Below are 17757 nucleotides of genomic sequence, written 5' to 3' on the forward strand. Positions count from 1 at the left end.
TTTGGCCTGGATGAAGGAACGACACCTTCAGCTCAACCTTGCCAAGATAGGACTCTTCGTGATCCCAGCCAACCCATATGTTGACCACAATCTCACTATTCATCTTAGTCCAACTACATTAACACCAACCAGAACAGCCCGGAACCTGGGAGTGGTGGTAGATGACCAGCTTAATTTCACTGCACACATCTGATTAACCATCCGGTCTTGCAGATTTACACTTTACAACATCAGGAAAATCAGACCTTTCCTGTCTGAATATGCTACACAGCTCCTGGTCCAAGCTCTGGTCATTTCAAGACTGGACTACTGCAATGCTCTGTTGGCTGGCCTTCCAGTTAACACAATTAAGCCACTGCAGATGGTCCAGAATGCAGCAGTGCATCTGGTCTTCAATCAGCCAAAACGGGCTCATGTCACCCCACTCTTGATTTCACTCCACTGGCTACCTGTACCCACATCAAATTCAAGGATTTTACTATGGCTTTCAGAACAGCCAATGGAACCGCACCCTCTAACTTCAATTCACTTCTTCAGGTCTATGCTCCATCTCGCTCTCTGCAGTCTATGAATGAGTGAAGCCTGGTGGTCCCATCACAAAGAGGCTCAAAGTCTATTTCACGATCATTCACTTTCTCTGCTCCTCTGTGGTGGAATGAATTCATCTGTTCTGCTAGCACTTAACAAACCCACACAAATTGCATTTACTACTGCACTTATCCTGCACTTAGTGTACAGAATAAATCCTTCTTCTGTGCTAGCATCTTTACCGCTCCAGCCACTGTGATAACTTGACAGTCCTATGCTGCAGATGTTGTTAAACTTTGTATAACAAATTGCTTGCTATGTGTCGCATTTGTAAGTAATTTTGGATAAAAGTGTCTGCTAAATGACTAAATGTAAATGTCCTGGAAAAATACTTCTATAAACCTTCCTATCAGATATTAGGGATAAGGTCAAAAGTGGGGTTAGAATCAGGACTGGTGTTAGGAGCTTGTACGCCAGTCTTATAAACCTTTAATTTATCTCTTATTTTAGGGGTTATTCATGGTTTGGTTTTACTTTGCAAAATCATGGTCACCTTCTGATGGTAGCTGGTTTTATATTAATTCTAACTGGTCAAAAATGATAATGTATGGTCATTAGCAGGCTTAAGTAGGTTTAGTTGGTTGATTAGCTGGACCACCATCTGCTGAGGTCAAGGTCAACCTAGTCAGAACTAGACCATGTTGCCTATGATAGTTCAAATTTGACTAATTATGATTTAAAACATCTTGAACGGGTTCAGTGTGACCACTCTAGATAGGTACGCTATGGTATGCTTTTTTCAGCAGGGAATGTTTGAACACTGCAAAGAAAAGACCAAAATGTGTTTTGCCCAACAATCCAAAAATACTTCAAGTTCTTACCATGTGAGCAAGTGATGGGCGACTAGAGCAGCAATAGTGATGTGGTGGTGTGGAAGTGGCAGACTTTATTGTTATAAAAACACTAGCAGTATCAACACTCATGTGTTAAAGAGACACTAGCGGCAGCTGCAACAATGCATGTCAATATCATTCTGTGATAACTACGCTGACTACAGTGCAATGTGTGTGAACAACTGGATGGATATCAGCTAGCTGTTGACTCCCCTTTGAGAGTTTTTAATTTTATTAATTATTTCTAAATCATTTTTTTTTTTTTTTTTGGTTATCTCTGTTCAATGTGCAGGTAGCGTCTGATGAAGCACTGCATCTGCTGTATGACTCATATTTAAGTTTACTAGACTTGAAACCCCACAGGCTGATTCATGATGATTCACACATCTTGACCAGAGAGTATTTAGTGTTGCTTTTATATGCCTCAAATATCTCTCATTAATGACAAGTAAGTTCATTTAGGAAACTCTACATGGCACAGCTGATAGGTCGAACAGGTGCAACTCGTCATACACATCCAATCAGAAGCTTTTCCCTTGTGTTAAAATATATAAAGCTGCTACTCACCTCACGCAATACACCAGGAAAGGGCTACAGCAGCACAGTATGTGTAGCGTTATCATCTTGTGTGGTCCCGAACAGGTTTCACATGCTGACTTTCTAGGTTCCAAGTCCAGAATCCTGGAGGATTCGTTATCAGGAAAATATCTCAGCCAACCGAACTCAAGCTCTGACTTCGCCTGAGACAACGAGTGCCTATAACTAAGCCAAAGCAAGATGAAAACACCAATGCTGCATCAGTACCATTCATCCTCCAGCTATAATGTACTGTAAAATCTTGATGCATCTTCAAATAACTATCCAGTAGTTGTAGCAAAATGGCAATGAATCAATCCATAGATTGTAGCACTCGAAAATCACCACACGCAGCTTCTACGGCTGGCCATGTTGCTGCCTGTCTTTCCCATCGGGCAAGACTTCACTCAGCGTTTTATTCTGGCTTCAGCATCAGCAGTTTATGCAGCAGCAATATCTCATAGTCAGACAAGCAGGTAACATCATCCATTTAGCCTTCGCTTGTGAGTTTTCCTGTACTAATAATCCCCACCATGTGTTCTTTAATGCACGCCGTAATATTTACACTGGTGGCCAAAAGTTTGGAAAAATGCTGTTTCGGAAGGAAATTGGTATTTCAATTCACCAATGTGGCATTCAACTGATCACAAAGTATAGTCAGGACATTACTGATGTAAAAAAAACAGCACCATCACTATTTGAAATTTATTTGATCAAATCTAGACAGGCCCCATTTCCAGCAGTCATCACTCCAACACCTTATCCTTGAGTAATCATGCTAAATTGCTTATTTGATACTAGAAAATCACTTGCCATTATAGCAAACACAGCTGAAAGCTATTTGGTTCGTTAAATGAAGTTTAACATTGTCTTTGTGTTTGTTTTTGAGTTGCCACAGTATGCAAAAGACTGGCATGTCTTAAGGTCAGTATTAGGTCAAAAATGGCAAAAAAGAAAAATCTGTCTCTAGAAACTCATCAGTCAATCATTGCTTTGAGGAATGAAGGCTATACAATGCTTGAAATTGCCAAAAAACTGAAGATTTCATACAAAGGTGTACACTACAGTCTTCAAAGACAAAGGACAACTGGTTCTAACAAGGACAGAAAGAGATGCGGAAGACCAGATGTGCAACTAAACAAGAGAATAAGTACATCAGAGTCTCTAGTTTGAGAAACAGACACATGTCCTCAGCTGACAGCTTCATTGAATTCTACCCGCTCAACACCAGTTTCATGTACAACAGTAAAGAGAAGACTCAGGGTTGCAGGCCTTATGGGAAGAATTGCAATGAAAAAGCCACTTTTGAAACAGAAAATCAAAAAGAAAAGGTTAGAGTGGGCAAAGAAACAGACATTGGACAACAGATAATTGGAAAAGAGTGTTATGGATCTTAACCCCATTGAGCTTCTGTGGGATCAGATAGACTGTAAGGTGTGTGAAAAGTGCCCAACAAGACAGCCACATCTATGGCAAGTGCTACAGGAAGCGTGGGGTGAAATGTCACCTGAGTATCTGGACAAACTCACAGCTAGAATGTCAAGGATCTGCAAAGCTCTCATTGCTGCACGTGGAGGATTTTTTGATGAGAACTCTTTGAAATATTTTTTTTTATTATTTGTAATAGTAATTGTTCACATTATTAATGTTCTGACTATACATTGTGATCAGATGAATGCCACTTTGGTGAATAAAAGTACCAATTTCTTTCCATAAGAGCAAAATCTGTACATTATTCCAAACTTTTGGCCGCCAGTGTAAGTTTAAATTTCAGTCACACTAGATGCATTGGAGGACAATTTTCAAACTTTTGAGGCATAAGCAATTAGGAAATAACACTTACTACCCAGGAACAAATATTGTGTTACATAGTGTAATTATAATTGTGTTTCTGCACTACGTGATTTACAAACAAGTGGTCATTTTATCTGATTTTAAATGATAATCAAATTGTCTAAAATTTTTATTTCTTTCCATAGGGGAATTTGTGAAGGGTAAATACTTTAAGATATACTTAAATGCAATAAAGAAAGTGATCACTTTATACATGAAGTAATTTTTGTACATTTTAAAAATTATACATGGAATATATATTTTTTTCCACAAAAAAAATAAAAAATAAAAATAAGTAAATAAACATACAGAAAAGTTGATTTGTTTTTGTTTTTTTAAACCAAACACTTGTTACACATTTGTCTGATATAATTTATCGTGATAAATGATTCATTTTAATACATTTATAATAACATAAATACTGTAAATGGAGACTTGTTTTTGTTGATTCTTCTTAATTGTATTCATAGGGCATTGTTTCATATAATACAAGCAACAGACGATTCACTAGAATCAGAATCGATTAGTTTTAACTGAATTGCTGTGAACATTTATAATATACCCTTTATGTAATGCATATGTAAAATTTACTAGTGTCTCATTCAAGAAGGTACCTCTGATGCTGCATCAAAATCTGACGCTATGGGAGCAGCCCCAGGGGGTGTTGAATTTGAAACACTATACCATCACACCAGTTTGAAAGGCTGATGACACTTGGCACTCTGCCCATGCTGATGTCATCATGGGCATATAGGCCGGAGCCGCATATAGATTTTTTCTCTTTCAGGGCAGTTTAGACATCTCTTGTGCTTTGGAACCCTAAACCAACATTTTGCTGTTGATCTGCACCCGGTCAGTGAGAACAAGTTATATTCTTCTTCCTGCTGTGTTCCAGCAAAAGAAGCTCCGTTTCTAAAGCACTTCCATGTTTGCAGTATGTAACATTGCACTCATAAAAGAGCATATTTGAAGCAACCTAAAAGAGTATGCTTGCTTAAACTTGCCTTTTACAGGCGGCCAGTGTTTCTCAAGCGTTTTTCACCTTGTGAGCGATACATCTCTGTGTCCGACAGGCAAGAGCACCGTCTTTTATGGAGCTGAGCTCTGACCGAAGCAGCCATCATGGGGTCTGATTGTGTACATTGTGAAAGCATAAAGCTCAGGACACATTGCGCTCATGGCTTGTTTTCTTTGAAGAAGTGGAAGTTGATCCCTCTCCGTCCTGCTTCACTTCTTTTGTGTCTCCCGAGGGACCACACAAAGGGCGATTGTTACATCCCAGGGTGTAATTATTATTGTTAATTGTATGATACATGGGCAGTGATAATTGTACTGCTTACTGTGTATGTGTTGTCTGTATTGTGGCAGTGTTTTGTGGTGTTTTGCTCTCTCTCTCTCTCTCTCTCTCTCTCTCTCTCTCTTCTCTTTCCTTCTCACTCGCTCTCCTCATTGCAAAGGTTAATGGACACCAGCTAACAATGGTTACTCTTGATTGCTGACTTGCTCTGATTGGTTGGATGGAGAGCTTGAGGATAAAGCTGGAGAGTTAACTCACTTCGAGGAGGCCTTTTGTCTCCAGGCTGCTGAGACTGTTTTCTCCTGCCCCAGACAATTAGCAATTGTGCTATTGTTGTTGTATTATACTAAGTGTTTCCTCAACTTATTGTAGTTGTTACCAGTTGTTATTGTACAACCTGTTATTGTACAACCTGTTGCTTATTGAAGTAACGTTGGTAAGTGTTAATGCTTTGTTTTACATTTTAAGATATTGATACTCATAGAGAATCCTTAGTTCACTGTTTATTTATTTTATTTTTTTGTTCTTTCTGGAAGCAGTAGGGAGGAGGATGCCATTTTTGTTACCGACCATGTTTTCTCCTATGTTTGGTTTAGAGAGGGAGTAAGGAAAGAGTTTTGTTATTTTAATTTTATTTGTAAAGGTTAGAAAGTACTCCCTAAAAAAAAGTCAGAAGACGTTTATGTTTGTTGTTTTGGTCTGGTCCCCTCCTGAAGCCTTTTGAAGCTTCCTTTTTCATGTGTGAACTTATAAATAAATAAGATTTTTGATTGATTTGAGATTTGAGTGATCTTTGTGACAGCACTTGGACAGGAGAGGATACCTCTTTAGCTGCCTGTTAAGTTTATTTTTATAAATTTATTTCCTTGTTACCCCCTTCCCAACCCTAGATGGGTAGGGACGTAACAGCGATATAGAGAATGGAGATTTTAAGGAGGATTTCATCTCAGCACAAGTTTTGCATCCTGACATTGAGCTGCATGACCAACTGGTCATGACATAGCATGTGCCGTACTCTGCGAGAACTTATGCCTCAGGTGGCCTTCACATCCTTGGACCACGCTGGGCTTAGAGGATATTCACAGCTTCCCCCAGATGATTTTCGAGAAGAGGCAGTAGCTGCACATACTGTATATAACCCTCCTTTCACACACTGGTGTAGAAATCTAAGGAAGTGCATTCATCCAAGCCATGTAGGCACATAGTTACACTGTTGTGGAAGGCCTACAATTCAGCAAGTCAGGCTGGTGCGGTTCAGGCTGGTGCAGCTCCACACACCATGGCGTGTCCTGACCCTGAATCCCTCCAAGGGCTGCGCTGTGCCAAAGATGTGGCACTCTGGTCTACCAAAACCATTGCCCAGGACATTGGTAGATCTATGGGTAGCCTGGTGTCCGCTGAATGCCACATCTGGGTAAATTTGTCAGATATGAGCGACAGGTATAAATCCGTTTTGCTTGATGTCCCAGTGTTTTAGCTGGGCCTCTTTGGTGATGCTATTGATGCTTTCACTGAAAGGTTCAAAATGGCTAAGAAGCAATCGCTGGCTTATAGACATCCAGCCGAGATGGGGTAGTTCTGTAAACCAGATGGTTTGGGACAGTGTCTAGATTCTGTCTTATGTCTGCCATCTGGACTGGTTTGTATCAATCGACCTGAAAGACAATAACATTCATGTGCAGATTGCCCCTCATCACAGGCCATTTTCGAGATTTGCCTTTGAGGGGACTGCATTCCAGTTCTAGGTCCTACCCATTCATTTGTCCATGGCTTCTCGCACATTCAGGAAATTTTATTGATGTGAGACTTGTTTCGCTGAAGCTGAGCAGTGTCCGCATATTTAATTACTTCAATGACTGGCTGTTACTAGCTCAATCAGAGGTGCAGGCGTGCAAGCACAGATATCTGTTGCTCACACATTTGGAGCAGTTGGAACTTAGGGTCAACTGGAAAAAGAACGTCTCGGCGCCTAGTATGCAGGTTTCCATCCTAGGAATGACACTCGACTCGGTAGCCATGTTGGCTCACATGACAGATGAATGTATTAAGTCCATTCTCCTGCACTTGAAGAGTTTCATGCTGGGGAATAACTTGCTATTGCCAGTGATATGCACATGCTCAGAGAAACAGAGGTTCTGCGTGACTTATTTAACCCGGAACTCGAACGCAACACAAAGCAGAGAAGGAGAAGGGCAACAACAATACATGTGCGTTTCATTCAGAAGTGATCATCCCTATGCTCTATTCCCTTCGAAGACTTTACCATCCACTGGGAGAGCTTTGGAGGGCTGGAATGTGTGGGGCTCAAAAATTATTTATTCTAAACTCACTTTTCAATTGATTTTTATTGGAAATTCTGTTTGAAACAATCTTAGAGCATGGCAATCAGGATTGTTCTCTGTTCGAAGTGCCCTTCGGAGACAGATTTATCTTTTTTGTAATGCAGGGACAATTGGCGAACATTAGATATTTTCATTTTTGGATGGATTAGCAGTCTGTAAATCATTCACACCTGTGACACATTTATGTGCATCTAATTGCTATTCTTTTGTCCATTGACTAATCTGTCTGCCATTGTAACACTCATACATGTAAACATACACTCACTGAGCACTTTATTAGGAATACTACACTAATAGTGGGTAGGGTCTCCCTTTGCTCTCAAAACAGCCTCAGTTCTTCGTGGCATGGATTCCACCAGATGTTGGAAACATTTCTTTAAGATTCCAGTCCATATTGACATGATTGCATCATGCGGTTTCTGCAGATTTGTCAGCTGAATCTCCTCCTCTCTTCTGTTCTACCACATCCCAAAAGTGTTCTAGTGGATTCAGATCCGGTAACTGGGAAGGCAACTGAAGAACAGTGAACACATTGTCATGTTCATGAAACCAGTTTGAGACGACTTTTGCTTTGTGACATGGTGCATTATCAGGCTGGAAGTAGCCATTAGAAGATGGGTAAATTGTGGCCATGAAGGGATGCGCATGGTCAGCAACAATATTCAAATAGGCTGTGGCATTCAATTGATGATTGATTGGTATTAACGTGCCTAAAGTGTGTCAAGAAAACATTCCCTACACCATTACACCACCGTCATCAGTCTGGACTGCTGACACAAGGCAGGTTGGGTCCATGGATTCATGTTGTTGCCACCAAATTCTGACCCCACCATCTTTTTCCCTTAGCAGAAATCAAGATTCATCAGACCAGGCTATGTTTTTCCAGTCTTTAACTGTCCAGTTTTGGTGAGCCTGTTATGGTCTTCTGCTGTTGTAGCCCATCCGCCTCAAGGTTGTGCATTCTGGGATGCTTTTCTGCTCACTACAATTGTACAGAGTGGTGATCTGAGTTACTGTAGCCTTTCTGTCAGCTCGAACCTGTCTGGCCATTCTCCGTTGACCTCTCATAAACAAGGCGCTTCCGTTCATTTCTGTGGACCATTCTGAGTAAACTCTGGAGACTGTTGTGCATGAAAATCCCAGGAGATCAGCAGTTACAGAAATACTCAAACCAGCCTGTCTGGCACCAACAATCATGCCATGGTTGAAATCACTGAGATCACATTTTTCTTTATTCTGATGGTTGATGTGAACATTAACTGAAATGCCTGACCCATATTTGCTTGATTTTATGCACTGCACTGCTGCCACATGATTAGCTGTGTACAAAAAGTAGTTGTACAGGTGTTCCTATCAAAGTGCTCTGTGAGTGTATATCACCCAACATCCATATTTGCTGTAGGAATAAATATCTGTCTTTAATACAATTTCATGCATACTATGGCCAAATTTAGCATGCTAGCATTGGCATTAGTGCAATGAATACAAATTACACATAATCTACTGCATACTAATATATATATATATATATATATATATATATATATATATATATATATCTCAGTCTCAAATCTTCCTGGCAAGGAAGCATGTCATTTATTTTCAGATTATACCTCAGTGTTTCATTCTTCATTGTTATTGGCTGACACACGTTCCAAGAGTGCTTATTCATTTCCTATAACTGCATGACTATAAGGTAGTTCCAGGTTTGTAGACCGCATTACAGTTGCATTTCACATTTTTTTTTATTTTTCCAAAAATTAACGTTTTCTGCTTCTTGTCATGGAAACATTGGCAATTAATTTTCAGTAATTCAGTGGTCCATCATCAATTATTCTTTATTTATATCCAGATCCTCCCCCACAGAACTTTGATTGTTTGTTTATTACATATTTTAGTTAATTTGATTGTGCCTTCAGCTACCAATAAGATTGTACTGTATATATTATATAAAACATATTTTAATATTTCTTATTTGTTTTTTTTGTTAATAGACTACTGAATCTGTCCCTGACCTCCGACCTGGTGCCGGATCAAGATGTGATTGATGTCATCATACATGTGGCCCGCAATCCAATCGGAAGACATTTAGCATGGATGTATTTCAGAGAGAAGTGGGACATATTGAATTCCAGGTAAATCTAGCAGATAGAGCCTCTTCATTCATCTATCTGTTTATTTGTGACTTTTACCTTCAATCCCTGATATGAATTTCACATTTGCTTTCACACTATCATTAGATATTTAATGGTGAATCTGATTTACTTGTTTGTGTGTGGAGAAGCAGAGAGCATTATGAGAAATATTTATTGGTGTTTGTCTGCTGGGCTCATTAGAATGGTGTGGTGTGATATATAAACACCAGTGTATTTAATAACTGCATCTCTCTCATTCACAGGTATGGTGAAGCCTTATTTATGAACTCCAAATTAATCAGCGGTGTGACAGAGTTTCTCAACACTGAGGCCGAGATGACTGAGGTGAGTCTGGGCTTATACACACCCTGAGACAAGCTGCAGTCCAAATCAATCAAACTAAACTGATAATAAACAAGATGACTCTTCATGAAACATTACTGCTTCTAAAAAACTTTGATCCAACGAAATATTTAGATGGAGAAACTGTGCAAAAGTAGACTTTGCAGATTGCAGAGTTGTGCGACAGACTTTTTCATGCCGTTATTTCCTCATTGTAACTGCTTAACCTGATTACAGGATATGTGACGAATATTCACTTACTTAAATTAATTCAGCTTCAGTCCCAGAGGGTTCAGTCTGCTGATGCTTCTCACTGCAGCACAGCAGTTTCTCATATAGCTGACTACTTCTTCACAATTTATCATTCCCACAGAGATAATACAAACCCCCTCAGTGTTGCATTACCATACTGTCATTGACAATTAACTGCTTCTGGAGCATTTCATCAGTTTATGTGGAGCAGAACCATATAGACAACAAACAGATTTGTTGTACAATCAGCAGTACATTTAACAGTGTTGGTGCATTATCATGGTGTACGTGTTAATTCATGTACATCTCATGACCCATGGAATTATGAATTGTTTTCGTAACTTTTTATTTGATCAATTGAGGTTTAAAAGATTTTTATAGGGATAGTTCACTCAAAAAAAATGAAAACTCTTTCATCATTTACTCACCCACCTTATCCCAAATGTGTATGACTTTCTTTCTTCTGATGAAAACTGAGATAAAAAAAAAAAAGAAAAAATCTCGGCTCTGTAGATCCACACTATGCAAGTGAATGGTGGCCAGAATTTTGAAGTTCCAAAAAGGAAGCATGAAGTTAAATCTATATCTTGAAAAGTGATATGATATGTGTGGGTGAGAAACGGATCAATATTCAAGTCCTTTTTTACTAAAATTTCTACTTTCACTTTCTTCTTCTTTTGTTTTTGGTGATTCACATTCTTCGTGCATATCGCCACCTACTGGGCAGGTATGAGAATTTATAGTAAAAAAAGTACTCAACCACACATATCATATCGCTTCTGAAGATATAGATTTTACCACTGGAGTCGTGTGGATTATTTTATGCTGTCTGTATGTGCTTTTTGGACCTTCAAAATTATGGCCACCATTCACTTGCATTGTATTGACCTACAGAGCTGATATTCTTCTAAAAATCTTTGTGTTCAGAAGAAGAAAGGAAGTCATACACATCTGGGATAGCATGAGGGTGAGTAAATGATGAGAGAATTTTCTTTTTTGGGGGAACTATCCCTTTAATGCCTGTGATTGGTGCTGGAGGTTTGCAGGGCTTTTTTAGACAGTTATTCCCTTCTAGAAAAACAACAATTCCACAGATAATACTGTTTACTTCAAATGCAAGCCCGTACCTTATTATCATAAGCACTGTTGTTATCTGTTAAATTACATGTTGGGCATTTGCATGTAAATGCATTGTATATTCTGTTACTGTTTAACTGTCTGATATGAGGGTACTGGGTACTTGTGATCCACTTCCACACACAAACACACAACTCTTTACATCAGATGTATTGGACACACTAAATTCAAGGATTATGTTAAATTATGTTCTGGGGAATATCTCGAATTCGAAGAGCTCTGTTAATAATTTATGTGTTGTTGTTTGTTGTTCTTCTCAGCTGAAAGAGTTTATCCTGACCAGTGGAGGAAGGGGAGCACCTGCGTTCACTCGAGCTGTTGAGATTGTTCAAGCTAATGTAAAATGGCACATGCTGTACGAGCAACAGTTTTACCAATGGCTGCGGAAAGCTCCTGACGGTTAACGCAACATCAAGCATGGAAAACTTTATAAGCATGGAAGCTCAATCAGACATTAAGAGGCCAGTGATCTTTGACAGTGAAACCTGAGCATTATTAAAAAAAAAAAAAATCATACATTTCTAGACTGTGAGAATCTGAAAAAAGTTACATTATATTTCCCAGCAGAGAATCCCAGAGAACAACAGTGCCGCCCTGCTGCCCATCACCTTTAATGATCTCACTGTATTCACTCTCTAAAGGCTGCTGCTGTCCTGAGAGCAAAGACTCTTAAAATCTCAATTTAAGTGATAGGCTCCTCTTTGCTTATCTTGCACAATTCAACTTTTTGTTATTGACTCTTATATTTTGTATATAATATAAAATGTGGCCATATCTACCATCATCAAACAATCAATTAAAGATGACTGCAGGGAAAGAGTTTATCTGTCATTTGAGATGACAGGCACTATGTGGAAGAAGAATGAACCCAGTTATAATGGACAAACACATTCTTGATGTGACTGATCAAAGGTTAATAATAGTAATTGAAGAATTCTTAAAGTTGCCTATATCTCTGCTTTCTAAGGTCAATAAGGGATTGCTATAATAGTGAGAGATGAAGATTATATGTTGAAGGCAACGTGTATATACATGCATGTTATACAATGTGTATATGTATTTATACAGTTATATAACATATATGGGTCAATGACAAATAAGGATGGTCAGAGCTTAATCTTACATAATAAAAAGAAAAAAAGAAAAGAAAACAAAAATCATTTTCAACAAACATGTTAATGACTCTAAAATGTTTGCTATGTCCATCAAGTATGAGGCAATTTAACTTCCCTTATATCTTGATTACACTTGAGTGTACACATTTTTACCGATATTTAAAGTTTTCAAACATGTTTTATTTTTATTTTATTTTTTATTTTTTTTAGGTAAATAACTAACCTAGCTATAAAATATTACATTATATTATACTTCACATATAAGAGACATAAGCTGAGTTCGGAACGTCATTCTACCGTACTACTCATATTATTTATGCCATATAGTTATGACAGGAATAGTAAGAGGAATATGGTTTTATACCATTTTGACCTTGATAGACAGTCATATGGTTCATTTCCTGTTTTATGGATGTCTTGTCACATGACAAAAACATGGCTTCCTTCATGTTGTTACACCAAACCATCTTTGATTTGGCTGATATTAATAAGATAAAAAATAATCTTTATGATTATTCCAAATTACTTTTTTCCCCCTTCATAAATATCTCAGGATGGTTACACCACTAGACATGTTTGACTTTAAGCCCCACAAAAATGTCAAAATTAATTTTAAATTGAAAACACTTTTATCATAGAATATATGTATTCATTGTGTGTATGAAATGCATTTTTAATGTCTTTTAAATAAATAAATTGATTTGGACACAAACAAAATAAATAAATAAAATGAGCATCACATCATTATCCCATATTCTGTACACTTTTCCAACTCTTCTGCCAAAACCTACTACTTCCAAAGTAGTTTTCATTTGTATTTACATTTAAATATATGTTGGTTCAGATCCTTTGTCAAACCAGTAACCTAAATACCCTTAAAGTTCATTTGTATCTGTTTTTTTTTTTTTTTTTTTTTTTTTGCATATTAGCAATGTCTATTTGCAGAGATGTACTATGTTAATATGAAAATGAAAAAAAAAAAAAAAAAAACCAGTGCCTTTTCTACCTCAATCAATCTTAGATTAGAATAACTGGCAGTGCCTTAAATAAAGCTGTCATAAACATTCACATGATTTGGTGTCTGATTTTTTTAAACTTGACATATACTGTATGTTTTATATGCCTGATGCTCTAAAATAAGACCCATAGGCTATGTAAGCAACCATGAATGGGTTTAAATAAGTTTGAACCTAGAAACATCTCGGTTACATGAAGCATAACCCTGGTTCCCTGAGAGGGAATGAGACGCTGCATAATGGCTATGGGGACACATCCTGTGGTCTGAAGCCTTTGTACAGTCACACCAATTTATTGGCTGATGGCGCTTAGCAACACCCCCAGGGAGCTACTTCATGAGCTCCATAAATGCGCTCGCTTCGTGCCATCTTGTCAGATTTTCTGCAGGAAGGCACGAGCCTATGCAGCTACTAGAGAGTATGGCAAGTTTACACAGCATCTCGTTCCCTCTCAGGGAACCAGGGTTACACATCACGTAACCAAGGTGTTCCCTATTGAGGTCACTCGAGCTGTGTAATCGCTATGGGGAAAGATGTACATTCACACTATGCGAACAGAAGCTGCCAACTGTCCATGCCCGTGTGGCAAGCGTTTAGCGGTGCACATGCGAGCAAAAGTGTCTGAATAAACAGGAAATTATGAGCTTACTCCTGTTCCGACAGAGAGAACGTGGGAAGCAGGAGTCAAACCCTCATCCAAATGATAAAATCTCACAAATTTATGCGAAGAGGATCACCCCGCCGCCATACAAATGTCTTCCAATGACAGTCCATGAGGATGCAATGCTCCTCATATAATGGGCACGAATACCCGAAGGCGAAGGTAAACCGCGCACTTAATAAGCACTCGAAATTGCATCGACGAACAATAAGACAGTCTCTGCTTGGACACCGAAACACCTCTGTTGTGTCCACCAAAGCACACAAACAACTGCTCCGACTTACGCCACTGACGAGTGTGGTCAACATAAACTCGCAGTGCCCTAACTGGGCAAACCATATGTAATCTTTCATGCTCCTCCGACTCAAATGGGGGAGGATAGAAAGACTGAAAATTGATAGTCTGCGAGTGAAAGGATGTAGACATGACCTTGGGCAAATAGCCCAAGCGAGGTCTTAACACCACCCTTGAATTCCCTGGCGCAAAATCCATACATAAGGGATTGAACGGCAGGGCATGCAAATCACCAACCCTTTTAAACAATGCCAATGCCACCAGCAGGGCCGCATTAAGAGTCATACATTTATCAGTAACTGTTGCCATACATTTATCATCAACGCATCGATGCCCAGCAGTGCCAGGGGCGAGAGGGAAAACCAGAGGTGACTATGTGACATCTCGCTTGAGGCGAACAAGACTACTTCCACTCTGCCATACCTTTTCCAGATTTGTTTCAAAATCTGAGGGTGTAATGTCCATTCTCTGGGTATCAAACCCTGTCTGGACTGAAGATCTGACCCCAAATTCAATCGGCCCGGGACATGTACGGCTCGTAGAAACAGCACATTTTCCCGTGCCTACAAAGAATGCACCATGCCAGCCTCAGCATGGCATGAGAACGCACCCCTCCCTGGTGATTGATGTTGGACACCACTGTCCTGTTGTCCGACCAGATAAGGACATGGCTGTCCTGAATCTACAGACGGAAGTATTCTAATGCCAGCAGCACCTTAAACATTCCCAGACAGTTTATGTGCCAATATCACCGCTGGCCTGTCCAAAACCCGTAGGCTGGACGGCCCTCAGCGAATCTGAGAAAGCACATGTGCATCAATGCAATCTGACTATGGAAGTAAGCATCCTTCAAATCTATTGTCACAAACCAGTCCCCCAATTGCACTTGTGATATTATTTGTTTTTGCGTTAGCATTCTGAATTGACATTTCATCAGCTTGGAATTCAAGCGCCTCAAATCCAGAATGGGATGCAAGCCGCCGTCCTTTTTTCGGGATCAGGAAATAATGGCTGTAAAAACGGCACTCTGTCTGAAAAGGGGGAATTAACTCTATTATCCCTTTTTCTAAGAGAGAGTGAATTTCCTGACTCAAAAACAGGGCTTCTCAAACAGAAAACTTTGTTGGAAGAACCCTGTTGAACACAGGCGGGTTTCACCTGAACTGAATTATATAACCATGCTTTATCGTTCGAAGCATCCATTTGAAATGCCCTTCAACTGCTGCCAAGCTGACAGACAGGCAGACAGAGGGATTAATACATGGCTTTGGCCTGCAGCGTGACCTGTGACCACTAGATGGCGCACTTGGCTTATTCTTGGCGGCTACCTCTGAACCAGCGGCACAGCGGGGGGGGGGAGCTCTCTCCTTTAACACTGAGGCTGGCTGAGGAGGTTTTAATGATGTTTTTGCCTTTATTGTATTCAGGCATGGAATATGGGCACCCTGAGATGCCTTTGCAGCAGGGATGCTGATAGAATAAACCCTTTCCCTGGTATCTTGAATGGGGAAAATTGTATGAACATTGGGGGAGATGTTTATTTGAGAGAGCTGGTTTGTCACAATGGCCCAAGCATTGTGTATGGGGAACAACATATGCTGCTTATGCTCACTGTGTGTTTTGTATACAAATTCTGTTATGCGTGTCTCAAAACCTTTGGTCATGGAGACAGAGGCTGCATTCTGGAATCAGTTTTTTTATTTATTTTTTGCTCCCCGGCAAGCTGCGGGGGGAAACTGTGCCCTATTCTAACTGTCGGACATTCAAGGCGCATACAACAGTGAACTCATCCCGATATTAACCGAAGGGCAGATAGGAGAGAAACGGATACATTAATATGGTCCAATCTTGCTCACTGAATGGCTCATTTCCTTCGCTACATAGCAAGCCCGTAAGCTCGTGTGTAGATCCATTTTTATCGTACATTGAGTTATATTACGCGTGCCCCGAGACACTTAGTCATAGAGGCAGAGGCAAAACTCAAGCTGAAAATATCCAATGATCCAACGATTGCCAGTGTAATTTACGGGGGCTAAATTAGTGTACTGAAGAAACGGGTTAGACACTAAACCGGTCCTAGCATTTAATGGGTGAACAACGTGTAGTGCCCGGATTGCACGAAACATCCTCGCGGAACAAAGCATCACCTTGAACAATTCGTTCCCCAGCTCAAACCGCGGTGGGAACACGAGGGAAATTCTTAATGGAGCCGGTATTAGATCAAAGTCATTCTCTTATGCGATGCGCTTGGTTGGGCTGCAAAACCATCATGTGTAGATCCAACAGATGACTGAAAGGAGCGACATCTATGCCAGCATCTAAAAATCGAGCAGAGATAGCAGTGCGTGTCTCTTGTCTCGCTGGAACGCCCACGTGATCCACGAACGGGTGAAAGATAAAGAAAACGAGTTAAAATACCTCCTGATAGAATCCCAAAAGAATAATGGCACCGACAAAGCACTCGCGCGTTGGTTCGCCATCACTCCGCTAGGGAATATTATCTTATTCTAGCCCCTCGCTTTGTAGCTGGCCTCACCGGTCTTTGCTTGATCCTCTCCGACATGAGCAGTGCACTTCGATCGGGGAGGGGAGAGAGAAAAAGGCAGAGGCCAATCCTCTATTACCTTATTTATGTGCATTCTCTCAGAATGACACAGAAAAAGACAATAAGGACAAGGGGCAAATAATTTCTTACCTTTCGAGGCATGCTTTGTTCGTCAGAAAATGGGCACCGAGCTAGGCTTCAGAGCATGTCTGATGAGGCTCGCGCTTTTGCTCAGGGGGAGTGCAACAAACACGAGGAAGAAACCGCCATCCGTTCACACTTCAACTTCTCAGACACAGAGCCGAAAAACCACAAACGGCTCCCGCACACTGAGCTCCAAAGCTAAAAAGGCTGATTTCACTGGTGTATGATGATCTTATCTGGTGTAAGCTGGTCTCCCAAACTAACCAGCTAATAAACTACCCCAAAAACCCCTCTAAATCCAACCAACTGAACTGCCTGACCTGGCTGGAAAAACAGCTAAGTCCAGCCAACCAGGTATTGACCTGTTTCAGTGACGTCACTTTTTCCTAGCAGCGGCCATTTTTGTGACCATCAGTGGGAGGAATGGTGTTTAATGAAAAAAAACAAAAAAAAAAAACAAAACACCTGTTAAATGATATCAAGAAAAACATCAAAACATTGCTTTTGAGAAAAGTGTATAGCCTACGGTTCCGAAATCAGCACAAACATTGCCAAACTTGACTTTTGCGGATATTTAAATATATTTTATCCATGATTCATCTCTGTACGCAGGCGAGTCTGATGTCTGACGGGCAAGTACACACACC

General features: G+C 40.0%; 1 protein-coding gene across 1 annotated transcript in view; it reads left to right on the forward strand.

Moving 5' to 3' along the window:
* The window catches only part of LOC127435402 (thyrotropin-releasing hormone-degrading ectoenzyme-like), a 215769-nt gene extending 202448 nt beyond the window's left edge, over window positions 1–13321 (forward strand). The window contains exons 18-20 of the mRNA XM_051688862.1: window positions 9464–9604; window positions 9868–9949; window positions 11596–13321. Coding sequence (XP_051544822.1) covers window positions 9464–9604; window positions 9868–9949; window positions 11596–11739 — 367 coding nt within the window. The 3' untranslated portion in view covers window positions 11740–13321. The remainder of the gene's footprint in view (window positions 1–9463; window positions 9605–9867; window positions 9950–11595) is intronic.
* Window positions 13322–17757: the final 4436 nt, after the last annotated feature.

The sequence above is a fragment of the Myxocyprinus asiaticus genome, chromosome 45 (assembly GCF_019703515.2).
Source record: "Myxocyprinus asiaticus isolate MX2 ecotype Aquarium Trade chromosome 45, UBuf_Myxa_2, whole genome shotgun sequence".
In the NCBI taxonomy this organism is placed as follows: domain Eukaryota; kingdom Metazoa; phylum Chordata; class Actinopteri; order Cypriniformes; family Catostomidae; genus Myxocyprinus; species Myxocyprinus asiaticus.